The sequence below is a fragment of the Entelurus aequoreus genome, linkage group LG27 (genome assembly GCF_033978785.1).
Source record: "Entelurus aequoreus isolate RoL-2023_Sb linkage group LG27, RoL_Eaeq_v1.1, whole genome shotgun sequence".
Taxonomy (NCBI): Eukaryota; Metazoa; Chordata; class Actinopteri; order Syngnathiformes; family Syngnathidae; genus Entelurus; species Entelurus aequoreus.
The window spans coordinates 9,789,114-9,816,169 of record NC_084757.1 but is presented as its reverse complement, the minus strand read 5'-3'; the positions used below and the strand labels follow the sequence as shown (position 1 = coordinate 9,816,169).

At 38.9% G+C, this 27,056-nt stretch overlaps 1 protein-coding gene across 4 annotated transcripts in view; it reads right to left on the bottom strand.

Annotated features, from left to right (window-relative positions):
- palld (palladin, cytoskeletal associated protein) overlaps positions 1–26,050 on the bottom strand; it is a 74,204-nt gene extending 48,154 nt beyond the window's left edge. For 2 of the 4 annotated variants that reach the window (XM_062039402.1, XM_062039403.1), the window contains exons 1-7: positions 24,816–26,050; positions 11,926–12,101; positions 11,588–11,654; positions 9,502–9,619; positions 9,375–9,428; positions 5,443–5,584; positions 5,348–5,371 (exon numbers count right to left, since the gene is read on the bottom strand). In XM_062039402.1, coding sequence (XP_061895386.1) covers positions 5,348–5,371; positions 5,443–5,584; positions 9,375–9,428; positions 9,502–9,619; positions 11,588–11,654; positions 11,926–12,101; positions 24,816–26,050 — 1,816 coding nt within the window. Of the gene's footprint in view, positions 1–5,347; positions 5,372–5,442; positions 5,585–9,374; positions 9,429–9,501; positions 9,620–10,807; positions 10,920–11,587; positions 11,655–11,925; positions 12,102–17,970; positions 18,118–24,815 lie in introns of those variants that run through there. The other 2 variants (XM_062039404.1, XM_062039405.1) reach the window with 2 other exon arrangements.
- Positions 26,051–27,056: the final 1,006 nt, after the last annotated feature.

Sequence of the window (27,056 nt, the reverse complement as noted above, 5' to 3'; positions counted from 1 at the left end):
ATGTAAATCAGAATCTAAAATAACCCCAAGATTTCTGGCTTTATTTGAGGTTTTCAGGGACAGTGATTGAAGGTGTTGGATGACTTTAAACCTTTCTTTTTTAGCACCAAAAACAATTATCTCAGTTTTATCTTCATTTAGTTGTAGGAAATTTTGGCACATCCAGTGTTTGACTTGCTCAATGCACTGGCACAGAAGATCTATGGGGCGATAGTCATTTGGTGATAGCGCTACATAGATTTGGGTGTCATCGGCATAGCAATGATGGTCAATGTTATTATTTTGCATGATTTGTCCTAGTGGGAGCATATAGATGTTAAATAAAGTCGGCCCCAAGATTGAACCTTGGGGGACTCCACACGTTACGTTGGTTGGTTCTGATACAAAGTCACCAATGGAAACAAAATAGTTCCTATCTTGTAGATATGACTTGAACCAGCTTAAAACTGTGCCTGAGATCCCCACCCAGTTTTCCAACCTGTCCAAAAGTATTGAGTGGTCGACAGTGTCAAATGCAGCACTGAGGTCCAAAAGCATTAATACTGAAGTTTTGCCAGAGTCTGTGTTTAGACGGATGTCATTTATAACTTTAAGAAGGGCCGTCTCTGTGCTATGAAGAGGTCGAAATCCTGACTGGAAGTTGTTGTGGCAGCCAGTAGAAGCCAAGAAGTGATTTAGTTGTTGGAGGACAACTTTCTCAATTATTTTACTTATGAATGGTAGATTTGAAATTGGTCTGTAGTTGTTGATAACAGAGGCATCTAGGCTCTGCTTTTTTAGAAGAGGTTTAATGACTGCAGTTTTGAAAGCCTTCGGGAAATTGCCCGATTTAATAGAATTATTAACTATTTGCAAGATGTCTGTTGATAGGCAGTCAAAAACATTCTTAAAGAAGTTGGTAGGTAAAACATCAAGGCAGCAGGTGGATGACTTTAGAGCTGTCACCGTTTCCACTAGAGTTTTAGAGTCTATGGCATTAAAGCTTGCCATCATTGCTGTGTTACTTTTGCCTAAATGGGGTGGTGATCCAACTTTTTTACTTGAGATATTGATGGTGCGTCTGATGCCTTCAATTTTATCAGTATAAAAGAATGCAAAGTCATTGCATTTCTGCGTGGAATGGAGTTCGGCTGGTATTTGTGTTGGGGGTTTAGTCAGTCTGTCAACGATTGTGAATAGGGTTTTGGCCTTATTTGTGTTGCTGTTTATGATATTGGAGAAGAATGTTTCTCTAGCACTTTTTAAGACTAAATTGTAGGCCTGGAGGCTCTCTTTATAGATGTCATGGTGAATATGAAGTTTTGTATTCCGCCAGATTCGTTCAGCCTTCCTGCACTCTCTTCTCTGGGCTGTTACAGCAGCAGATTTTCTCCAGGGTGCCTTTTGCTTGCCAGAAATCGTTTTAACTGTAACAGGTGCAATGATATCTATGATATTCACAATTTTGGAATTAAAGTTGCTTACAAGATCATCAGCATGACATGGGTTTAGAGGTGGTAGTGAGGAGATGGCGTTTTTAAAGAGGACATTAGCATGTTCATTTATGTACCGCTTTTTGACATTCTTTGATTCTGTTTGTGTGTCCGGGATTACAGAAATATTAAAGAAAACACAGAAATGATCAGACAATGAAGGATCAATCACAAGAACATCAGAAACATTGAGACCTTTTGTGATAATCAGGTCCAGGGTGTGTCCCTTATAATGTGTAGCCTCTTTCACATGTTGAGACAGTTCAAATGTGTCTAAAATAGTAAAAAGTTCTTTTGCGCCCTTGTCATTTAAATCGTCAATATGAAAATTAAAATCACCAGTTATAACCAGGCAGTCAAAGTCAGTGGAGATGCTAGACAATAGTTCAGTAAAATCATCAAAAAAATTTGCAGAATATTTAGGTGGCCTGTAGATAATTAACAAGAGAATTTTGGGAGAGCATTTCAACACAGCACACAGGTATTCAAATGATGTAAACTCACCGAGTGACATCTGTTTCCCCTGAAACATGTTTTTAAATATAGCAGCAACCCCTCCACCTCTTTTCCCCGATCTACATATATCAATGAAGTTATAGTTGGGGGGTGCTGTCTCGATCAGAATGCTTGCACTGTTATTTTGTTCCAGCCATGTTTCAGTTAAAAACATAAAGTCAAGTTTAGAAGTGCTAATAAAATCATTGACTAAAAATGATTTGCTATTCAGAGACCTGACATTGAGCAGACCCATCCTGATGGTGTTATTGACAGGCTTCGATGTTGGCTTTGATTTGGAGATAATAGGAATGAGATTGTTTAGGTTAGCAGGGTGGCTAAGTTTCCCAATGTTTACTCTCTTGGTAGTCACAACAGGGATGTAGAAGGTGCCATGATTTGATGTAGGCAACCTTGGGCCCAGCTGATAATGTGGTCTACTGCTGAACCCTTTTCTGTATCAGAAATATTCAGGACTGCTGTCAGGGCGAGGCGGGGTTTGCCGTAAGGGGGAGGGGGAGTGAGCAGCGTCAGAGCTGGGACGAACTACTGAAGGTGGACGTTGAGGGCGTGTAAGGGGTTGGCGTGAGAAAGGTGAAGTATGGCTGGGGGGTTGTGGAGCACGCCTTCGTGGAGGGGGTGGTGGAGGTGAGCGATGATCTAGGGGGGTAAAAATCTGAGTAGGGTGGGGCGTGAGTGGGGGTAGCTCCCGGAACTCCAAGGGGGAGAAGGGGGGAGAAAGGTCTACTTGAGGGAGGGAGAAAGATGGAGACGTGGATGGCTTGGGGGATGTGGGGGAGGGATCTTCACATGCATTCAGAATGGAGGGAGGGGCGGTAGAGGAGGATAGACACCTCTCCTCTTTGCTCTGGTGTATCTCATGGTCGACGTTCTCCTTTTGCAGTGGCGGTCCTCCTTCGACGTTCCTGATAGGCTGTGTTGTGTCTTCCTTCCTCGGTGGCTCCTCTTGTCTCTTGTCCTTGGCAGTGATGATAGATGCAAGATGCAGGAAGTGAAACATGTTGTTCATGAATAGCTTTACTCCCATCTTATTTAGGCAAAGTCCGTCTGCCTTAAAAAGATGCCTGCGGTCCCAGAAAAAGCTAAAATTGTCAATAAAATGCATTGAACGAGCAAGAAGTGCACTTGATAGCCACTCATTCAGCGAGTAAAGTCTACTGAATCTCTCAGCTCCTCTCCTGATTGGGGGTAGAGGACCACTGATAAAAACGTCAGCATTCACAGCGCTGACTGTTTCAAAGAGTTTATTGAAGTGCTCTTTCAGCTCTCTTGATTGTTGTTTTACAATGTCATTAACACCAATGTGCAGGATGATATTTTTCACATTTGGGTGTGCAGCGACAATTTCCAGGATTCTTTTTTCCATGTCAGATACCATATCCTTCGGAAAGCAGAGTACTTTGGTGTTATTATTGCTTTTCATATCTTTTACAGAAAAGTCCCCCACAATCAGATTTTCAGGAGCTCTCGTTAGCTTTCTCTGTGGTGTAAAGTTAGCAGGTCTTACCCTTCTGCGTGGTGATGGTGGGTTATTCAGGCAATCAGAGGGGGATCCATTGTCCATCAACAGTGGGGCAAACCTGTTCTTTAGTTGGACACTTGCTTGCTGGGGAGGTTTATTGGTAGTTCTCCTCTTCTCAGCTGTCCGCTGCTGTGTCCTACGTGGCAGTGGAGTTGATGACGCAGTATGCCTGGCTGAAGATGGTAGCGCAGGCCAGCCGGTCAGATCAGAGATATCGGGGCGCTGGGTCCTGCCAGATATCTATTCTCCCTTGTCGCAGGGAGGTGGTCTTCTCTTTGGCTTTGCACCAAGTGTGTTCCAGGGAGGATTTTCACTGGTAGATTTATTACCCTCTACAGGGACCTCCCGTTTCTTCGTAGCTTCATTGTTGCTAGTTAGCTGGGTTGTAGCATGGTGCTGTCCAGTGTTTTCAGTCGACAGGAGTGCTAGAGTGGTGTTGTAGCCACATTGTCCATTCACTTCTAAATTCACTTCCAACCGATTCATTTTTATTTCCAACAGTAAAATCTTCTTTAGCAGATTGTGGTAATCTTCCGTAGAGAAAGGAGGCATCTTATGCTGATTACCTTTAGCACTGTAGCACAGGCTCGGGCTCAGGCTTATCTTGAATGGTAGGCCTCCTCGCGTAGTGTTGAGGACGTCGTAAAAATATTGAAAAATGCCTCTGTTATCTAAAAGAAAATATAGTCCCACTGGTTTGGTAAGTATCCAAGAGCTGTTGCTCTTTGTGTAAGAAAATAGCAGCAGATAGTAGCAAAAAATGCAAGCAGAAGCGAGAGCAAGCGAGAGCAAGCAGAAAAGCGTCCATCCAGCGCAGAGGACGGACTAAGGTTCCACAAAAATCAACACTGAGGCTCTGGTCGACTAGGTTCCACAGAAATCAACACTGAGGCTCTGGTCTACTAGGTTCCACAAAAATCAACACTGAGGTTCTGGTCGAATAGGTTCCACAAAAATCAACACTGAGGTTCTGGTCGAATAGGTTCCATAGAAAATCAACACTGAGGTTCTAGTCTACTAGGTTCCACAAAAATCAACACTAAAGTTCCGGTCGACTAGGTTGCACAGAAATCTACACTGAGGTTCTGGTCTACTAGGTTCCACAAAAATCCACACTGAGGTTCTGGTCGACTAGGTTCCACAGAAATCAACACTGAGGTTCTAATCTACTAGGTTCCACAGAAATCAACACTGAGGTTCTGGTCTACTAGGTTCCACAGAAATCAACACTGAGGCTCTGGTCTACTAGGTTCCACAGAAATCAACACTGAGGCTCTAGTCTACTAGGTTCCACAGAAATCAACACTGAGGCTCTAGTCTACTAGGTTCCACAGACATCAACACTGAGGCTCTGGTCTACTAGGTTCCACAGACATCAACACTGAGGCTCTGGTCTACTAGGTTCCATAGAAAATCAACACTGAGGTTATAGTCTACTAGGTTCCACAGAAATCAACACTCAGGCTCTAGTCTACTAGGTTCCACAAAAATCAACACTGAGGTTCTGGTCTACTAGGTTCCACAGAAATCAACACTGAGGTTCTGGTCTACTAAATTCCACAGAAACTTCTAATGACACATGAAACATGAAGGGTGTTTTCCACAACTCTAGGTCCTTGTACAATGTACAGTCACGAGACATCACTGAGACCTGGAGAGGACGTCAGTAATGAGACATCATAGAGAAGTGGAGAGGACAGGTGAGTGAGTGGATGTGAGGTGAGGTGAGTCACAGTCTGGTTCAGGTAACATCTGAGAGGTGCCGTGTGTGTGATTAAGAGTGCGTTCAGGTGAACCATGACAGGTGGTGTTTACAAAAGGAGGTCATGTGACTTACCTGGCTCCGCTGCAGATCGAGGCTCTTGAGGAAGAGAGATCCGTTTTTAGGAGACTGCAGGAGTTTGAAGTCCACCATGACACAAAGACACTTACTTTTCTGGAGTATTCGGAAATCTGGCGAGTCCAGGATCTCCTCACTTTGGCGGAACCATCTGACCTGCAGAGGGGGGCCTCCACGGACCCTGCACTCCAGGACCACCACTTGACCCTCGGACGCCTGGGCGTCCTGCAACACCTACAAACACAACAACAATCATTAAATAACAACAATTCAACGACAAAAGCGTGGCTGCAGAGGACAACAACAATCATTAAATAACAATAATTCAACAACAAAAATGTGGCTGCAGAGGACAACAACAATCATTAAATAACAATAATTCAACAACAAAAGTGTGGTTGCATAGGACAACAACAATCATTCAATAACAATAATTTAACAACAAAAGTGTCTTCATAGGACAACAACAATCATTCAATAACAATAATTCAACAACAAAAGTGTGGCTGTATAGGACCACAACAATCAATAAATAATAATTCAACAACAAAAGTGTGGCTGTATAGGACCACAACAATCATTAAATAACAATAATTCAACAACAAAAGTGTGGCTGTATAGGACAACAACAATCAATAAATAACAATAATTCAACAACAAAAGTGTGGCTGTATAGGACAACAACAATCATTAAAGAACAATAATTCAACAACAAAAGTGTGGCTGTATAGGACAACAACAATCAATAAATAACAATAATTCAACAACAAAAGTGTGGCTGTATAGGACAACAACAATCATTAAATAACAATAATTCAACAACAAAAGTGTGGCTGTATAGGACAACAACAATCATTAAATAACAATAATTCAACAACAAAAATGTGGTTGCATAGGACAACAACAATCATTAAATAGCAATAATTCAACAACAAACATGTGGTTGCATAGGACAACAACAATCATTAAATAACAATAATTCAACAACAAAAGTGTCTTCATAGGACAATAACAATCATTAAATAACAATAATTCAACAACAAAAGTGTGGCTGTATAGAACAACAACAATCAATAAATAACAATAATTCAACAACAAGTGTGGCTGTATAGAACAACAACAATCAATAAATAACAATAATTCAACAACAAAAGTGTGGCTGTATAGGACAACAACAATAATTAAATAACAATAATTCAACAACAAAAGTGTGACTGTATAGGACAACAACAATCATTAAATAACAATAATTCAACAACAAAAGTGTGGCTGCGGAGGACAACAACAATCAATAAATAACAATAATTCAATAACTAAAGTGTGGCTGCAGAGGACAACAACAATCATTAAAAAACAATAATTCAACAACAAAAGTGTGGCTGCAGAGGACAGCAACAATCATTAAATAACAATAATTCAACAACAAAAGTGTGGCAGTATAGGACAACAACAATCATTAAATAACAATAATTCAATAACTAAAGTGTGGCTGTATAGGACAACAACAATCATTAAATAACAATAATTCAACAACAAAAGTGTGGCTGTATAGAACAACAACAATCATTAAATAACAATAATTCAACAACAAAAGTGTGACAGTATAGGACAACAACAATCATTAAATAACAATAATTCAACAACAAAAGTGTGGCTGTATAGGACAACAACAATCATTAAATAACAATAATTCAACAACAAAAGTGTGGCTGTATAGGACAACAACAATCATTAAATAACAATAATTCAACAACAAAAGTGTGACAGTATAGGACAACAACAATCATTAAATAACAATAATTCAACAACAAAAGTGTGGCTGTATAGGACAACAACAATCATTAAATAACAATAATTCAACAACAAAAGTGTGACATTATAGGACAACAACAATCATTAAATAACAATAATTCAACAACAAAAGTGTGGCTGTATAGGACAACAATCATTAAATAACAATAATTCAACAACAAAAGTGTGACATTATAGGACAACAACAATCATTAAATAACAATAATTCAACAACAAAAGTGTGGCTGTATAGGACAACAACAATCATTAAATAACAATAATTCAACAACAAAAGTGTGACATTATAGGACAACAACAATCATTAAATAACAATAATTCAACAACAAAAGTGTGGCTGTATAGGACAACAACAATCATTAAATAACAATATTTCAACAACAAAAGTGTGGCTGTATAGGACAACAACAATCATTAAATAACAATAATTCAACAACAAAAGTGTGTCAGCATAGGACAACAACAATCATTAAATAACAATAATTCAATTACAAAAGTGTGGCTGCAGAGGACAACAACAATCATTAAATAACAATAATTCAACAACAAAAGTGTGTCAGCATAGGACAACAACAATCGTTAAATAACAATAATTCAACAACAGAAGTGTGTCTGCATAGGACAATAACTCATTAAATAACAATAATTCAACAACAAAAGTGTGTCTGCGTAGGACAACAACAATCATTACATAACAATAATTCAACAACAAAAGTGTGTCTGCGTAGGACAACAACAATCATTAAATAACAATAATTCAATTACAAAAGTGTGGCTGCAGAGGACAACATCAATCATAAATAACAATAATTCAACAACAAAAGTGTGTCTGCGTAGGACAACAACAATCATTAAATAACAATAATTCAACAACAAAAGTGTGTCTGCGTGGGACAACAACAATCATTAAATAACAATAATTCAACAACAAAAGTGTGTCTGCGTAGGACAACAACAATCATTAAATAACAATAATTCAACAACAAAAGTGTGTCTGCGTGGGACAACAACAATCATTAAATAACAATAATTCAACAACAAAAGTGTGTCTGCGTAGGACAACAACAATCATTAAATAACAATAATTCAATTACAAAAGTGTGGCTGCAGAGGACAACATCAATCATAAATAACAATAATTCAACAACAAAAGTGTGTCTGCGTAGGAAAACAACAATCATTAAATAACAATAATTCAACAACAAAAGTGTGTCTGCGTAGGACAACAACAATCATTAAATAACAATAATTCAACAACAAAAGTGTGTCTGCGTAGGACAACAACAATCATTAAATAACAATAATTCAATTACAAAAGTGTGGCTGCAGAGGACAACAACAATCATTAAATAACAATAATTCAACAACAAAAATGTGGCTGTATAGGACAACAACAATCATAAAATAAGAATAATTCAACAACAAAAGTGTGGCTGTATAGGACAACAACAATCATTAAATAACAATAATTCAACAACAAAAGTGTGGCAGTATAGGACAACAACAATCATTAAATAACAATAATTCAATAACTAAAGTGTGGTAGCAGAGGACAACAACAATCATTAAATAACAATAATTCAATAACTAAAGTGTGGCTGCAGAGGACAGCAACAATCATTAAACAACAATAATTCAACAACAAAAGTGTGGCAGTATAGGACAACAACAATCATTAAATAACAATAATTCAACAACAAAAGTGTGGCTGCGGAGGACAACAACAATCATTAAATAACAATAATTCAACAACAAAAGTGGTCTAAGCTGGATGTCAAAGTTAACCAACTTGTGGGTTTATGTCCACAACCTTCTACTATCCAGGTCAAAGACATGATGTATCATCTGGAATTAACTTTCACCATGCAGCAGCTCATATTTCAATACTAGCTCTCTGTGACCACGGCATTGCTAAAAGTAGTTCCTCTGCGTTAGCACTTATAATACTTGTCAATATTCAGGTCACCACATATTGTTGGCACATTTTGGAGGTTTTAGAGGATTTTATGGGCACAATAGTTAACTACTATTAGCTACATTGTAGGCCACCTCTTACTAGCCATATTTTACAACTTAGAATGTATAAAAAAGAAAAATATATGTTGTCTTACATAAAGATTATGATCCATAGGCAACACTCTAAACAAAAAATGGAAATTCAATTTCAACAGACTTCCACTTATTGTTGCACGGGGTTCGAACCTGTGGGACTTACTTTGGTGAACGCGGGCAGGTGGACGCCGCTCAACGACAACATGGGGCTCTGTGTCTGAGGACGACATGAAGAAAGCAAACATGGGTCGGCGGTTCTGGGACGACATCATGTTGCGCAACAAGGTCACCCGCTGGAGAGGCTGCGACAGGGACTGCACCAGCGTGGAGCGGTGAGGCAGGACCGCGGGCGTCTGGGGCGACGGCGAGCGGATCGTCAGGGACATGGAGGTGCTTTTCTTCTGCAGCCTGAAAGAATCCACGGGAGGCGGGGAAAAAAACAACTCTTGACATCGGGAAAGTAAGTTGTCGTCATAAGTTGGAACATTTTCATGGAAATAAGGCGGCACAAAAGTTGGTATTAATGTTCAATTGCCATTTTGACAATTTATAATAATATAATATATATAATATAATACTTATAATAATTATTTACTTTTTTATTTAATAATTATTATATATATATATATATATATATATATATATATATATTATTATATTATTATATTATATATAAATTACACATATATTTTATATTTATTATAATATATAAATAATATAGTTAAATAATAATTATAAATAATAATAATTGTATGTATTTAATTATTTAAACTTATAATAATTATGTAATAATATAATACAAAATTTAATAATTTATAATAAAATGACACTAATGAGAAAGTTCCCAGCAACTTGAAGCAAGTGTGAGTCTCTAAACACCAGTACAGCCTCCAATAACACCAGAAATAGATGCTAGATTTGTTGCCAGTCCTTTTTATCACAGAAAGCGCGACTAAAAGTACAATAAGCAGCGACAATTTAAAAAGAGAACAATATTATGTAAGAAAAATATAAATGTTAATACTATACTTAGTAACAGATTTGTTTTAAATGTAAATTCACGTCCCTTTTTAAAGAATATATGCATCATAGCTAATCGTGCGATGACGTCATATCGGCCACGCCCCTAACCACGCCCCCACCACCACAGGTACTTTGGCAACATTTAGGGGGAACCCTGACATTAACATGAACAAAATCAAAATGTCTTCCGTTACGATCATGCTTCGTCAGAGATGTTTTGTAGTGGTAGTCTGTGATATTTGCACTTGAAGTAATGCTAGTGCAGGGGTCGGCAACCCAAAATGTTGAAAGAGCCATATTGGACCAAAAATACAAAAACAAATCGGTCTGGAGCCGCAACAAATTAAAAGCCATATTACATACAGATAGTGTGTCATGAGATATACATTGAATTAAGAGGACTTAAAGGAAACTAAATGAGCTCAAATATTGCTACAAATGAGGCATAATGATGCAATATGTACATATAGCTAGCCTGAATAGCATGTTAGTATCGATTAGCTTGCAGTCATGCAGTGACCAAATATGTCTGATTAGCACTCCACACAAGTCAATAACATCAACAAAACTCACCTTTGTGCATTCACGCACGTTAAAAGTGTGGTGGACAAAATGAGACAGAAAAAGAAGTGGCATAAAACACGTCCTAGAAAGTCGGAGAAAGTTATACATGGAAACAAACTAAGGTGAGTTCAAGGACCGCCAAAATTAGTAGGACAAAACGGCGCTCGCCAAATACTCGAATCAGTGAAGCATGTTTAATATAAACAGAGTGATTTATAACAATTAGGGAGGTTTGTGTCATGTTTGTCCTCATACAGAAACCATACTAAAAAAAAAAAAAAGATTTTTTTTCCCCTCATCTTTTTCTATTCTTCATACATTTTTGAAAAATCTCCAGAGAGCCACTAGGGCGGCGCTAAAGAGCCTCATGCGGCTCTAGAGCCGCGGGTTGCCGACCCCCGTGCTAGTGCATCAGTTTAGGAACACGCTGGCTGAAATATTGTGTCAATTATGACATAACATGTTCTGGTCCGGTCTTCAATTACAGAATGATTAGCGGGCTTAATATTACATTTGACTAATTCAGGTTGAAACACTGTCCTGCAGCAATATGAAGACACCCCACTGAGAATGATAGTATGTTCACTATTTCATTTAAGGACTAAATTGCAATAATAAACATATGTTTAATGTACCTTAAGATTTTTGGTTCAAATTGAGACAATAATGACATTTTTTGTGGTCCCGTTTATTTACAAAAGTATCGGAAATGATCAACATTATTTTGGTAACGGTATTGGTACCAAAATATTGGTATCGGGACAACACTAATACATAAGTAACACCTACTGGGTCATGCTTCTTGGTCTGGACTTTGACGCTGATCCTTCTCCGTCGGAGTCTGAGGATGAAGCTCCTGTGACGAGACAACCAGGTGACAACCAGGTGACAACCAGGTGACAACCGTGCCACACTCTCACAGGTGACAACCAGGTGACAACCAGGTGACAACCGTGCCACACTCTCACAGGTGACAACCAGGTGACAACCAGGTGACAACCGTGCCACACTCTCACAGGTGACAACCAGGTGACAACCAGGTGACAACCGTGCCACACTCTCACAGGTGACAACCAGGTGACAACCAGGTGACAACCACCCTCTCACACAAAAAGAAAGAGGCTGACCTTCGATGTAGACTTCTGCAGAGGTGTGGTCACCACCCACACAGTTGGAGGCCACACAGGTGTAGCGTCCCGTGTCGTCCTGGAAGGCCTCGTTGATGACCAGAGTGTGAAGGTCACCACTGCTCCAGATGCGGAGGTCAGGTGAGTCGTGCAGCTCTCGGCCTTCACAGAACCACCTTGATGGAAGAACCATGGTTATTGTCATCATGAACATGTCATGAACTACTATGACTATTGTCTTTTATGATGTCACATTGATGTGTGTCTTTATCATTACTATCCAATCAACATTCTTTATCATTATAGTCCAATCAACATTCTTTATCATTATAGTCCAATCAACATTCTTCATCATTATAGTCCAATCAAAATTATTTATCATTATAGTCCAATCAACATTCTTTATCATTACTATCCAATCAACATTCTTTATCATTACTAGCCAATCAACATTCTTTATCATTATAGTCCAATCAAAATTCTTTATCATTACTATCCAATCAACATTCTTTATCATTATAGTCCAATCAACATTCTTTATCATTACTATCCAATCAACATTCTTTATCATTATAGTCCAATCAAAATTCTTTATCATTTCTATCCAATCAACATTCTTTATCATTATAGTCCAATCAAAATTCTTTATCATTACTATCCAATCAACATTCTTTATCATTACTATCCAATCAACATTCTTTATCATTATAGTCCAATCAAAATTCTTTATCATTACTATCCAATCAACATTCTTTATCATTACTATCCAATCAACATTCTTTATCATTATAGTCCAATCAACATTCTTTATCATTATAGTCCAATCAAAATTCTTTATCATTACTATCCAATCAACATTCTTTATCATGACTATCCAATCAACATTCTTTATCATTATAGTCCAATCAACATTCTTTATCATTATAGTCCAATCAACATTCTTTATCATTACAGTCCAATCAACATTCTTTATCATTATAGTCCAATCAACATTCTTTATCATTATAGTCCAATCAACATTCTTTATCATTACTATCCAATCAACATTCCTTATCATTATAGTCCAATCAACATTCTTTATCATTATAGTCCAATCAACATTCTTTATCATTACTATCCAATCAACATTCTTTATCATTATAGTCCAATCAACATTCTTTATCATTACTATCCAATCAACATTCTTTATCATGACTATCCAATCAACATTCTTTATCATTATAGTCCAATCAAAATTCTTTATCATTACTATCCAATCAACATTCTTTATCATTACTATCCAATCAACATTCTTTATCATTATAGTCCAATCAACATTCTTTATCATTATAGTCCAATCAACATTCTTCATCATTATAGTCCAATCAAAATTATTTATCATTATAGTCCAATCAACATTCTTTATCATTACTATCCAATCAACATTCTTTATCATTACTAGCCAATCAACATTCTTTATCATTATAGTCCAATCAAAATTCTTTATCATTACTATCCAATCAACATTCTTTATCATTATAGTCCAATCAACATTCTTTATCATTACTATCCAATCAACATTCTTTATCATTATAGTCCAATCAAAATTCTTTATCATTTCTATCCAATCAACATTCTTTATCATTATAGTCCAATCAAAATTCTTTATCATTACTATCCAATCAACATTCTTTATCATTACTATCCAATCAACATTCTTTATCATTATAGTCCAATCAAAATTCTTTATCATTACTATCCAATCAACATTCTTTATCATTACTATCCAATCAACATTCTTTATCATTATAGTCCAATCAACATTCTTTATCATTATAGTCCAATCAAAATTCTTTATCATTACTATCCAATCAACATTCTTTATCATGACTATCCAATCAACATTCTTTATCATTATAGTCCAATCAACATTCTTTATCATTATAGTCCAATCAACATTCTTTATCATTACAGTCCAATCAACATTCTTTATCATTATAGTCCAATCAACATTCTTTATCATTATAGTCCAATCAACATTCTTTATCATTACTATCCAATCAACATTCCTTATCATTATAGTCCAATCAACATTCTTTATCATTATAGTCCAATCAACATTCTTTATCATTACTATCCAATCAACATTCTTTATCATTATAGTCCAATCAACATTCTTTATCATTACTATCCAATCAACATTCTTTATCATTATAGTCCAATCAACATTCTTTATCATTACTATCCAATCAACATTCTTTATCATTATAGTCCAATCAAAATTCTTTATCATTACTATCCAATCAACATTCTTTATCATTATAGTCCAATCAACATTCTTTATCATTACTATCCAATCAACATTCTTTATCATTATAGTCCAATCAAAATTCTTTATCATTACTATCCAATCAACATTCTTTATCATTACTATCCAATCAACATTCTTTATCATTATAGTCCAATCAACATTCTTTATCATTATAGTCCAATCAACATTCTTTATTATTATAGTCCAATCAACATTCTTTATCATTACTACCCAATCAACATTCTTTATCATTACTATCCAATCAACATTCTTTATCATTATAGTCCAATCAACATTCTTTATCATTATAGTCCAATCAACATTCTTTATCATTATAGTCCAATCAACATTCTTTATTATTATAGTCCAATCAACATTCTTTATCATTACTACCCAATCAACATTCTTTATCATTATAGTCCAACTAACAGTGTTTATCATTATTGTGCAATTGACAGTGTGCATCATTAATATCCAAGTAACAGTGACGTGTGTTTCTAATTACAAACCCCAAAAGCAGTGAAGTTGTCATGTTGTGTAAAAGGTAAATAAAAAGAGAATACAACAATCCTTTTCAACGTATATTGAATTGAATAGACTGCAAAGACAAGATATTTCATGCTCACACTGAGAAACTTTGGTATTTTTTTTCAAATATTAGCCCATTCGGAATTTGATGCCTGCAACATGTTTCAAAAAAGCTGGCACAAGTGGCAAAAAAGAGTGAGAAAGTTGAGGAATGCTCATCAAACACTTATTTGGAACATCCCACAGGTGAACGGGCTAATTGGGAACAGGTGGGTGCCATGATTGGGTATAAAAGCAGCTTCTATTCACAAACAAGGACGGGGCGAGGGTCACCACTTTGTCAACAAATGCCTGAGCAAATTGTTTAAGAACAACATTTCTCAACCAGCTATTGCAAGGAATTTAGGGATTTTTCACCATCTACGCTCCGTAATATCATCAAAAATTTCAGAGAATCTGGAGAAATCACCGCACGTAAGCGATGACAATACAGACCTTGGATCCCTCAGGCGGTACTGCATCAACAAGTGACATCAGTGTGTAAAGGATATCGCCACATGAACACTTCGGAAAACCACTGTCAATAACTACAGTTGGTCGCTACATCTGTAAGTGCAAGTTAAAACTCTACTATGCAAAGCCAATGGCCATTTATCAACAACACCCAGAAAGATGAGCTCAGGCCCAGTGAAGCCTAAGATGGACTGATGCAAAGTGGACAAGTGTTCTGTGGTCTGACGAGTCCACGTTTCAAATTGTTTTGGAAACTGTGGACCGAAGAGGAAAAGAACCATCCGGATTGTTCTAGGCGCAGGGTGTAGAAGCCAGCAGGTGTGATGGTATGGGGGTGTATTAGTGGCCAAGACATGGGTAACTTACACATCTGTGAAGGCACCATTAATGCTGAAAGGTACATACAGCTTTTGGAGCAACATATGTTGCCATCCAAGCAACATTATCATGGACGCCCCTGCTTATTTCAGCAAGACAATGCCAAGCCACGTGTTACATCAACGTGGCTTCATAGTAAAAGAATGCGGGTACTAGACTGGCCTGCCTGTAGTCCAGACCTGTCTCCCATTGGAAATGTGTGGCACAGCTTAGAAGGATGCAGATCCACAGAGACGGCGTCAGCGCGCCTGCTACTTAAAGAGACAGTACACCGGCAGACAAGGAACAGCTGCTCTGTGACCTGAGCAACTCCAGGAGAGCAGCTGTTGTGAAACGGCGATTGACAGACGGCGGGTGGGCGTGGGAGAGGGTGTGAGCACGCCCCGGTGACGCAGCATGAGTCACGCAGACAAAGATGATGTTGTGTTTTGGAGTGCAGGAGGAAGTCTGGTCTCGGAGTCCACGACGTGTTGGGACAAACGTGGCTATTTGTAGGATTGGAACTGACAAACACTTTGTAATGTGTGGCTGTGCAAGTGTATGTTGATAAACCTCCATATATACATATATATATATACACACACGTTAGGTTAGGAAAAAACACAGAGGCTATATCATCCCTACAAGCCTGTTCCACAGGTTTCCCTGCTCGTCAGGGGTTTTTATTTTTTCCAATGGGAGACAGGTCTGGACTACAGGCAGGCCAGTCTAGTACCCGCACTCTTTTACTATGAAGCCACGCTGTTGTAACACGTGGCTTGGCATTGTCTTGCTGAAATAAGCAGGGGCGTCCATGATAACGTTGCTTGGATGGCAACATATGTTGCTCCAAAAGCTGTATGTACCTTTCAGCATTAATGGTGCCTTCACAGATGTGTAAGTTACCCATGTAATACACCCCCATACCATCACACATGTTGGCTTTTTAACTTTGCGCCTAGAACAATCCGGATGGTTCTTTTCCTCTTTTGGTCCCCAGTTTCCAAAAACAATTTGAAATGTGGACTCGTCAGACCACAGAACACTTTTCCACTATGCATCAGTCCATCTTAGATGAGCCCGGGCCCAGCGAAGTGTTTCTGGGTGTTGTTGATAAATGGCTTTGGCAGTCTATTCAATTGAATATAAGTTGAAAGGGATTTGCAGATCATTGTATTCTCTTTTTATTTACCATTTACACAACTTTACTGCTGTTGGGTTTTGTTTAAGTATAAGTATAAAGTATAAGTATGAAGTATAAGTAATGTGGTCCCATAAAAGGTAGGCGATCAGACGCAGAATACATATTTGACCTTTGTCATAAAGATGAGCAAGTATAAGTATAAAGTACAAGGACAAGTATAAAGTGGAAGTATAATCTTTGACCTTTGTCATAAAGATGAGCAAGTATAAGTATAAAGTACTAGTACAAGTATAAAGTACAAGTATAAAGTAAAAGTACAAGTACAAAGTATAAAGTACAAGAACTTGTATAAAGTACAAGTATAAAGAACAAGTACAAGTAAAAAGTATAAAATACAAGTATAAAGTATAAGCATGAGTATAAAGAACGAGTACAAAGTATAAAGTACAAGTACAAGTATAAAGTAAAAGTACAAGTACAAAGTATAAAGTACAAGAACTTGTATAAAGTACAAGTATAAAGAACAAGTACAAGTAAAAAGTATAAAGTACAAGTATAAAGTATAAGCATGAGTATAAAGAACGAGTACAAAGTATAAAGTACAAGTACCAAGTACAAGTACATGTAAAAAGTACAAGTACAAAGTATCAAGTACAAGTATAAAGTATAAGCATAAGTATAAAGAAGAAGTACAAGTATAAAGTACAAGCATAAGTATAAAGTATAAGTATAAGTATAAAGAACAAGTACATGTACAAGTATAAAGTACAAGTACAAAGTATAAAGTATAAAGTATAAGTATAAAGAACAAGTACAAGTATAAAGTACAATTACAAGTATAAAGTATAAGTATAAAGAACGAGTACAAGTACAAGTATAAAGTACAAGTACAAGTATAAAGTATAAGTATAAGTATAAAGAATAAGTACAAGTACAAGTATAAAGTACAAGTACAAGTATAAAGTATAAGTATAAAGAACAAGTACAAGTATAAGGTACAAGTACCAAGTATAAAGTATAAGTATAAGTATAAAGAACAAGTACAAGTACAAGTATAAAGTACAAGTACAAGTATAAAGTATAAGTATAAAGAACAAGTACAAGTATAAGGTACAAGTACCAAGTATAAAGTATAAGTAAAATCTTTGACCTTTGTCATAAAGATGAGCGGAAGAGAGACAATTAAAGATGGCTGCACATCAAACCACCTCACCTTGTTGTCAAAGCACAGGTGAGTGGAAGATGAAGGTAACGACCTCACCTTGTTGTCAAAGCACAGGTGAGTGGAAGATGAAGGTAACGACCTCACCTTGTTGTCAAAGCACAGGTGAGTGGAAGATGAAGGTAACGACCTCACCTTGTTGTCAAAGCACAGGTGAGTGGAAGATGAAGGTAACGACCTCACCTTGTTGTCAAAGCACAGGTGAGTGGAAGATGAAGGTAACGACCTCACCTTGTTGTCAAAGCACAGGTGAGTGGAAGATGAAGGTAACGACCTCACCTTGTTGTCAAAGCACAGGTGAGTGGAAGATGAAGGTAACGACCTCACCTTGTTGTCAAAGCACAGGTGAGTGGAAGATGAAGGTAACGACCTCACCTTGTTGTCAAAGCACAGGTGAGTGGAAGATGAAGGTAACGACCTCACCTTGTTGTCAAAGCACAGGTGAGTGGAAGATGAAGGTAACGACCTCACCTTGTTGTCAAAGCACAGGTGAGTGGAAGATGAAGGTAACGACCTCACCTTGTTGTCAAAGCACAGGTGAGTGGAAGATGAAGGTAACGACCTCACCTTGTTGTCAAAGCACAGGTGAGTGGAAGATGAAGGTAACGACCTCACCTTGTTGTCAAAGCACAGGTGAGTGGAAGATGAAGGTAACGACCTCACCTTGTTGTCAAAGCACAGGTGAGTGGAAGATGAAGGTAACGACCTCACCTTGTTGTCAAAGCACAGGTGAGTGGAAGATGAAGGTGACCACCTCACCTTGTTGTCAAAGCACAGGTGAGTGGAAGATGAAGGTAACGACCTCACCTTGTTGTCAAAGCACAGGTGAGTGGAAGATGAAGGTAACGACCTCACCTTGTTGTCAAAGCACAGGTGAGTGGAAGATGAAGGTAACGACCTCACCTTGTTGTCAAAGCACAGGTGAGTGGAAGATGAAGGTAACGACCTCACCTGATTGTCAAAGCACAGGTGAGTGGAAGATGAAGGTAACGACTTCACCTGATTGTCAAAGCACAGGTGAGTGGAAGATGAAAGTAATGACCTCACCTTGTTGTCAAAGCACAGGTGAGTGGAAGATGAAGGTAATGACCTCACCTTGTTGTCAAAGCACAGGTGAGTGGAAGACGAAGGCCACTCACCTGTGCTTTGACAACAAGGTGAGGTCATGAAGGTAACGACCTCACCTTGTTGTCAAAGCACAGGTGAGTAAGTGTGCAGCACACCTCAGGCCAGGATGACTCAAACTATTCCAAAGTGTTGACTTCTTCTTGTCTGCTGTAGCTTCTTTCTATCTCACACCTACTTTTAACACTTATTATATATATATATATATATATATATATATATATATATATATATATATATATATATATATATATATATATATATATATGTACACATGTACACATGTACTGTACATATACAATCTCCAAAAGCAGTGAAGTTGTCCCGTTGTGTAAATGGTAAATAAAAAGAGAATACAATGATTAGCAAATCCTTTTCAACTTATATTCAATTGAATAGACTGCCAAAGCCATTTATCAACAACACCCAGAAACACTTCGCAATTTAATTGAATAGACAGCAAAGACACGATATTTCATGTTCACACTGGAAATCTTTTCTTTTGCAAATATTAGCTCATTTGGATTTGATGCCTGCAACATGTGTAAGTGCAAGTTAAAAGTCTACTATACAAAGCCAAAGCCATTTATCAACAACACCCAGAAAGGCTTCGCTGGGCCCGAGCTCATCAAAGATGGACTGATGCAAAGTGGAAAAGTGTTCTGTGGTCTGGCGAGTCCACATTTCAAATTGTTTTTGGAAACTGTGCACGTCGTGTCCTCCGGAACAAAGAGGAAGAGAACCATCCGGACTGTTCTAGGCGCGGAGTGTAAAAGTCAGCAAGTGTGATGGTATGGGGGTGTATTAGTGGCCAAGGCATGGGTAACTTACACATCTGTGAAGGCACCATTAATGCTGAAAGGTACATACAGCTTTTGGAGCAACATATGTTACATATACTACATGTACGTGTACTACATATTCGTAAACTACAAGTACATATACAACATGTACATATGCTACATATGCATAAACTAAAAGTACATAAATTATATGTACATATATTACATATTGGTAAACTAACAGTACATATACCAAGTATATGTGTGCTCCTCTACAATGTGGCATTGCCACCTAGTGGCCCACAAGCACATTACAGTTTTACTACATGTACATATACAATATGTACATATACCAAGTATATGTGTGCTCCTCTAAAACATGGCATTGCCACCTAGTGGCCCACAAGCACATTACAGTTTTACTACATGTACATATACTACATGTACATATACTAAGTATATGTGTGCTCCTCTACAACGTGGCATTGCCACCTAGTGGCCCACAAGCACATTACAGTTTTACTACATGTACATATACTACATGTACATATACAAAGTATATGTGTGCTCCTCTACAACATGGCATTGCCACCTAGTGGCCCACAAGCACATTACAGTTTTACTACATGTACATAAACTACATGTGCATATACAACATATGGGTAAACTACCAGTACATATACTACATGTACATATACTACATATGGGTAAACTACCAGTACATATACTACATGTACATATACATATACAACATATGGGTAAACTACCAGTACATATACTACATGTACATATACTACATATACATATACAACATATGGGTAAATTACCAGTGCATATACTACATGTACATATACTACATATACATATACAACATATACTACAAATTGGTAAACTACAAGTACGTATACTACATGTACATAAACTACAAGTACATATACTACATGTACATATACTAAACGTATATACTACATATGGGTAAACTACCAGTACGCATACCAAGTATATTTGTGCTCCTCTACAATGTGGCATTGCCACCCAGTGGCCCACAAGCACATTACAGTTTTACTACATGTACATGTACTACATATACATATACCAAGTATATGTGTGCTCCTCTACAACATGGCATTGCCATCTAGTGGCCCACAAGCACATTACAGTATTACTACATGAATGTACATACACCAAGTATATGTGTGCGCCTCTAAAACATGGCATTGCCACCTAGTGGCCCACAAGCAAATTACAGTTTTACTACATGTACATATACGACATGTACATACACCAAGTATATGTGTGCTCCTCTAAAACATGGCATTGCCACCTAGTGGCCCACAAGCACATTACAGTTTTACTACATGTACATATACTACATGTACATATACCAAGTATGTGTGCTCCTCTACAACATGGCATTGCCACCTAGTGGCCCACAAGCACATTACAGTTTTACTACATGTACATATACTACATGTACATATACCAAGTATATGTGTGCTCCTCTACAACATGGCATTGCCACCTAGTGGCCCACAAGCACATTACAGTATTACTACATGTATGTACATATACCAAGTATATGTGTGCTCCTCTAAAACATGGCATTGCCACCTAGTGGCCCACAAGCACATTACAGTATTACTACATGTATGTACATATACCAAGTATATGTGTGCTCCTCTACAACATGGCATTGCCACCTAGTGGCCCACAAGCACATTACAGTATTACTTCATGTATGTACATATACCAAGTATATGTGTGCTCCTCTACAACATGGCATTGCCACCTAGTGGCCCACAAGCACATTACAGTATTACTACATGTACATATACAATATGTACATATACCAAGTATATGTGTGCTCCTCTACAATGTGGCATTGCCACCTAGTGGCCCACAAGCACATTACAGTTTTACTACATGTACATATACAATATGTACATATACCAAGTATATGTGTGCTCCTCTAAAACATGGCATTGCCACCTAGTGGCCCACAAGCACATTACAGTTTTACTACATGTACATATACTACATGTACATATACTAAGTATATGTGTGCTCCTCTACAACGTGGCATTGCCACCTAGTGGCCCACAAGCACATTACAGTTTTACTACATGTACATATACTACATGTACATATACAAAGTATATGTGTGCTCCTCTACAACATGGCATTGCCACCTAGTGGCCCACAAGCACATTACAGTTTTACTACATGTACATAAACTACATGTGCATATACAACATATGGGTAAACTACCAGTACATATACTACATGTACATATACTACATATGGGTAAACTACCAGTACATATACTACATGTACATATACATATACAACATATGGGTAAACTACCAGTACATATACTACATGTACATATACTACATATACATATACAACATATGGGTAAATTACCAGTGCATATACTACATGTACATATACTACATATACATATACAACATATACTACAAATTGGTAAACTACAAGTACGTATACTACATGTACATAAACTACAAGTACATATACTACATGTACATATACTAAACGTATATACTACATATGGGTAAACTACCAGTACGCATACCAAGTATATTTGTGCTCCTCTACAATGTGGCATTGCCACCCAGTGGCCCACAAGCACATTACAGTTTTACTACATGTACATGTACTACATATACATATACCAAGTATATGTGTGCTCCTCTACAACATGGCATTGCCATCTAGTGGCCCACAAGCACATTACAGTATTACTACATGAATGTACATACACCAAGTATATGTGTGCGCCTCTAAAACATGGCATTGCCACCTAGTGGCCCACAAGCAAATTACAGTTTTACTACATGTACATATACGACATGTACATACACCAAGTATATGTGTGCTCCTCTAAAACATGGCATTGCCACCTAGTGGCCCACAAGCACATTACAGTTTTACTACATGTACATATACTACATGTACATATACCAAGTATGTGTGCTCCTCTACAACATGGCATTGCCACCTAGTGGCCCACAAGCACATTACAGTTTTACTACATGTACATATACTACATGTACATATACCAAGTATATGTGTGCTCCTCTACAACATGGCATTGCCACCTAGTGGCCCACAAGCACATTACAGTATTACTACATGTATGTACATATACCAAGTATATGTGTGCTCCTCTAAAACATGGCATTGCCACCTAGTGGCCCACAAGCACATTACAGTATTACTACATGTATGTACATATACCAAGTATATGTGTGCTCCTCTACAACATGGCATTGCCACCTAGTGGCCCACAAGCACATTACAGTATTACTTCATGTATGTACATATACCAAGTATATGTGTGCTCCTCTACAACATGGCATTGCCACCTAGTGGCCCACAAGCACATTACAGTATTACTACATGTATGTACATATACAAAGTATATGTGTGCTCCTCTACAACATGGCATTGCCACCTAGTGGCCCACAAGCACATTACAGTATTACTACATGTATGTACATATACCAAGTATATGTGTGCTCCTCTAAAACATGGCATTGCCACCTAGTGGCCCACAAGCACATTACAGTTTTACTACATGTACATATACTACATGTACATATACCAAGTATGTGTGTTCCTCTACAACATGGTATTGCCACCTAGTGGCCCACAAGCACATTACAGTTTTACTACATGTACATATACCAAGTATATGTGTGCTCCTCTACAACATGGCATTGCCACCTAGTGGCCCACAAGCACATTGCAGTTTTACTACATGTACATATACCAAGTATATGTGTGCTCCTCTGAAACGTGGCATTGCCATCTAGTGGCCCACAAGCACATTACAGTATTACTTCATGTATGTACATATACCAAGTATATGTGTGCTCCTCTACAACGTGGCATTGCCACCTAGTGGCCCACAAGCACATTACAGTTTTACTACATGTACATATACTACATGTACATATACCAAGTATGTGTGTGCTCCTCTACAACATGGCATTGCCACCTAGTGGCCCACAAGCACATTACAGTTTTACTACATGTACATATACTACATGTACATATACCAAGTAAATGTGTGCTCCTCTACAATGTGGCATTGCCACCTAGTGGCCCACAAGCACATTACAGTTGTACTACATGTACATATACTACATGTACATATACCAAGTATATGTGTGCTCCTCTAAAACATGGCATTGCCACCTAGTGGGCCACAAACACATTACAGTTTTACTACATGTACATATACTACATGTACATATACCAAGTATATGTGTGCTCCTCTACAACATGGCATTGCCACCTAGTGGCCCACAAGCACATTGCAGTTTTACTACATGTACATATACTACATGTACATATACCAAGTATATGTGTGCTCCTCTAAAACATGGCATTGCCACCTAGTGGCCCACAAGCACATTACAGTTTTACTACATGTACATATACCAAGTATATGTGTGCTCCTCTACAACATGGCATTGCCACCTAGTGGCCCACAAGCACATTGCAGTTTTACTACATGTACATATACCAAGTATATGTGTGCTCCTCTGAAACGTGGCATTGCCATCTAGTGGCCCACAAGCACATTACAGTATTACTTCATGTATGTACATATACCAAGTATATGTGTGCTCCTCTACAATGTGGCATTGCCACCTAGTGGCCCACAAGCACATTACAGTTTTACTACATGTACTTATACTACATGTACATATACCAAGTATGTGTGTGCTCCTCTACAACATGGCATTGCCACCTAGTGGCCCACAAGCACATTACAGTTTTACTACATGTACATATACTACATGTACATATACCAAGTAAATGTGTGCTCCTCTACAATGTGGCATTGCCACCTAGTGGCCCACAAGCACATTACAGTTTGACCTGCACAAGAGAACCTACCTGATGAGTGGAAGTGGGTTCCCGCTGACGCTGCATTCCAGACGAATAGGTCTTCCTTCTGCCACCTCCTGGCTCTTCAGCTTCTGGACAAAGCATGGCGGCATCAGGGTTCCACATGTGGGTGGAGCCTCGCAATGATGATGCTCCTGAGCAGCAGGAACCACCTCCTGTGGACCTGCCATTGGAGGACCTGTCGTTGCTTGCTGGTATGTAACCTGCTCTGGCTGGCATGGTGATGGCTGGCAGGGTGATGGCTGGCATGGTGATGGTTGACATGGGGAGGGCTGGCAGGGGGATGGTTGACTTGGTGATGGTTGACATGGTGATGGTTGGCAGGGTGATGGTTGACTTGGTGATGGTTGGCAGGGTGATGGTTGACTTGGTGATGGTTGGCAAGGTGATGGTTGACTTGGTGATGGCTGGCAGGGTGATGGTTGACTTGGTGATGGTTGGCAAGGTGATGGTTGACTTGGTGATGGCTGGCAGGGTGATGGTTGAATTGGTGATGGTTGACATGGTGATTGTTGACATGGTGATGGTTGGTAGGGTGATGGTTGACATGGTGATGGCTGGCATGGTGATGGTTGACATGGTGATGGTTGACATGATGATGGCTGGCAGGGTGATGGTTGACATGGTGATGGTTGGCAGGGTGAGGAGGAGGCAGCAGGGTCTGCTTGCTGGCTCCCGGGAGACAGTCCACCATGAGGGGAGGACAAGTGGTCGTCCATTTGCTGCTCCACATGTGCTGACCCTTTGAAGATGGACGAGAGCTCCTCGATGAAGGTGGCGGCCCGACTGCAGAACTCAGTGACGGAAGACGTGCGCTCGTTCAGCTCCAAGTCTTCGTGAAGAAGCCGAGGTTTGTCCTGTTTGTAAAGAGGCTGAGCAGGCTTGTGACAGGTGAGCTTCTCAGGTGAGGGCGAAGACTGACGAACATCTGTAGGCTCCTCTTTGAAATCCTGCGCCTGCCACTCAGGACGCTGATCGTCTGCGTCACCAAAGGCCTCCCAGGCCAAGTCCAGACTGCGGTTGATCTCTTCGGCGTTCAAAAATTCAGTGAGATCCACAAAGTCACCTCTGCCGGCCTGCACCTCCAGCCGGGGGTCCTCGGAGAGATCCTTATCAACCAAGACCACGCCATGGTCCTCCTCAACGCCAGCAGCCTGGTCTCCTGCCGGGCTCTTGAGCAGCAGAGATATGGGGAGTGGCTGGTTCCAACTCCCGTGCTGCATCCTGCAACACATGTCAGACAGAGGTATCCATGACATCTGTAGCTTGAGCAAGACCATGATGGTGCTAAAGATGCTAAAGTACAGGACCATGACAATGCTAAAGATGCTAAAGTACCGGACCATGATGGTGCTAAAGAGCAGGACCATGATGGTGCTAAAGAAGCTAAAGTACAGGACCATGATGATGCTGAAGAAGCTGAAGTACAGGACCATGATGATGCTGAAGAAGCTGAAGTACAGGACCATTACGGGGCTAAAGATGCTAAAGAGCAAGACTGTGATGGTGCTTAAAATCCTAAAGTGCTAAAGCCCCACATGAAAACATTGTAAAAGATATATTTTGGGCGCTTGAAGAGCAGCTGCTGTTATTTTTAATCTCCTGAGCTGGGCTGCAGGCATGACGGCGCCCTCGCTAACGTTAGACCGTGACAGTCTCAAAACATGATTTCTCTAGCACCGTTTTATTGCTCAATGAAACATTTATACTAATCATTTACAGTAAGCAGACATTTCTTGACGTCTTCATAAAACTTTCTGTTCCGATCTTTTATGCATTTTAGGAAATGACATTCACCATAGGCCCGAAGAAGAGGGCAGCAACGTTTTGCTAAACAAAGATCATCTAAGAAAAAAGACTGAAACTTGCCTTCAGTGAACTTTGTGACCAAATGTCTTCTGACGCCGGTCAAGTTGTTCTCCTGTTGAGCAGAAGAAGCCTCTCTGCTGGTTGGTGTGAGGAGCCAGAAGAAGCCGGTTGGTGTGAGGAACCAATAAAGTTCGGTTGGTGTGAGGAGCCAGAAGAAGCTGGTTGGTGTGAGGAGCCAGAAGAAGCCGGTTGGTGTGAGGAACCAATAAAGGCCGGTTGGTGTGAGGAGCCAGAAGAAGCTGGTTGGTGTGAGGAACCATTAAAGGCTGGTTGGTTTGAGAAGCCAGAAGAAGCTAGTTGGTGTGAGGAGCCTGAAGAAGCTGGTTGGTGTGAGAAGCTGGTTAGTGTGAGAAACCAATA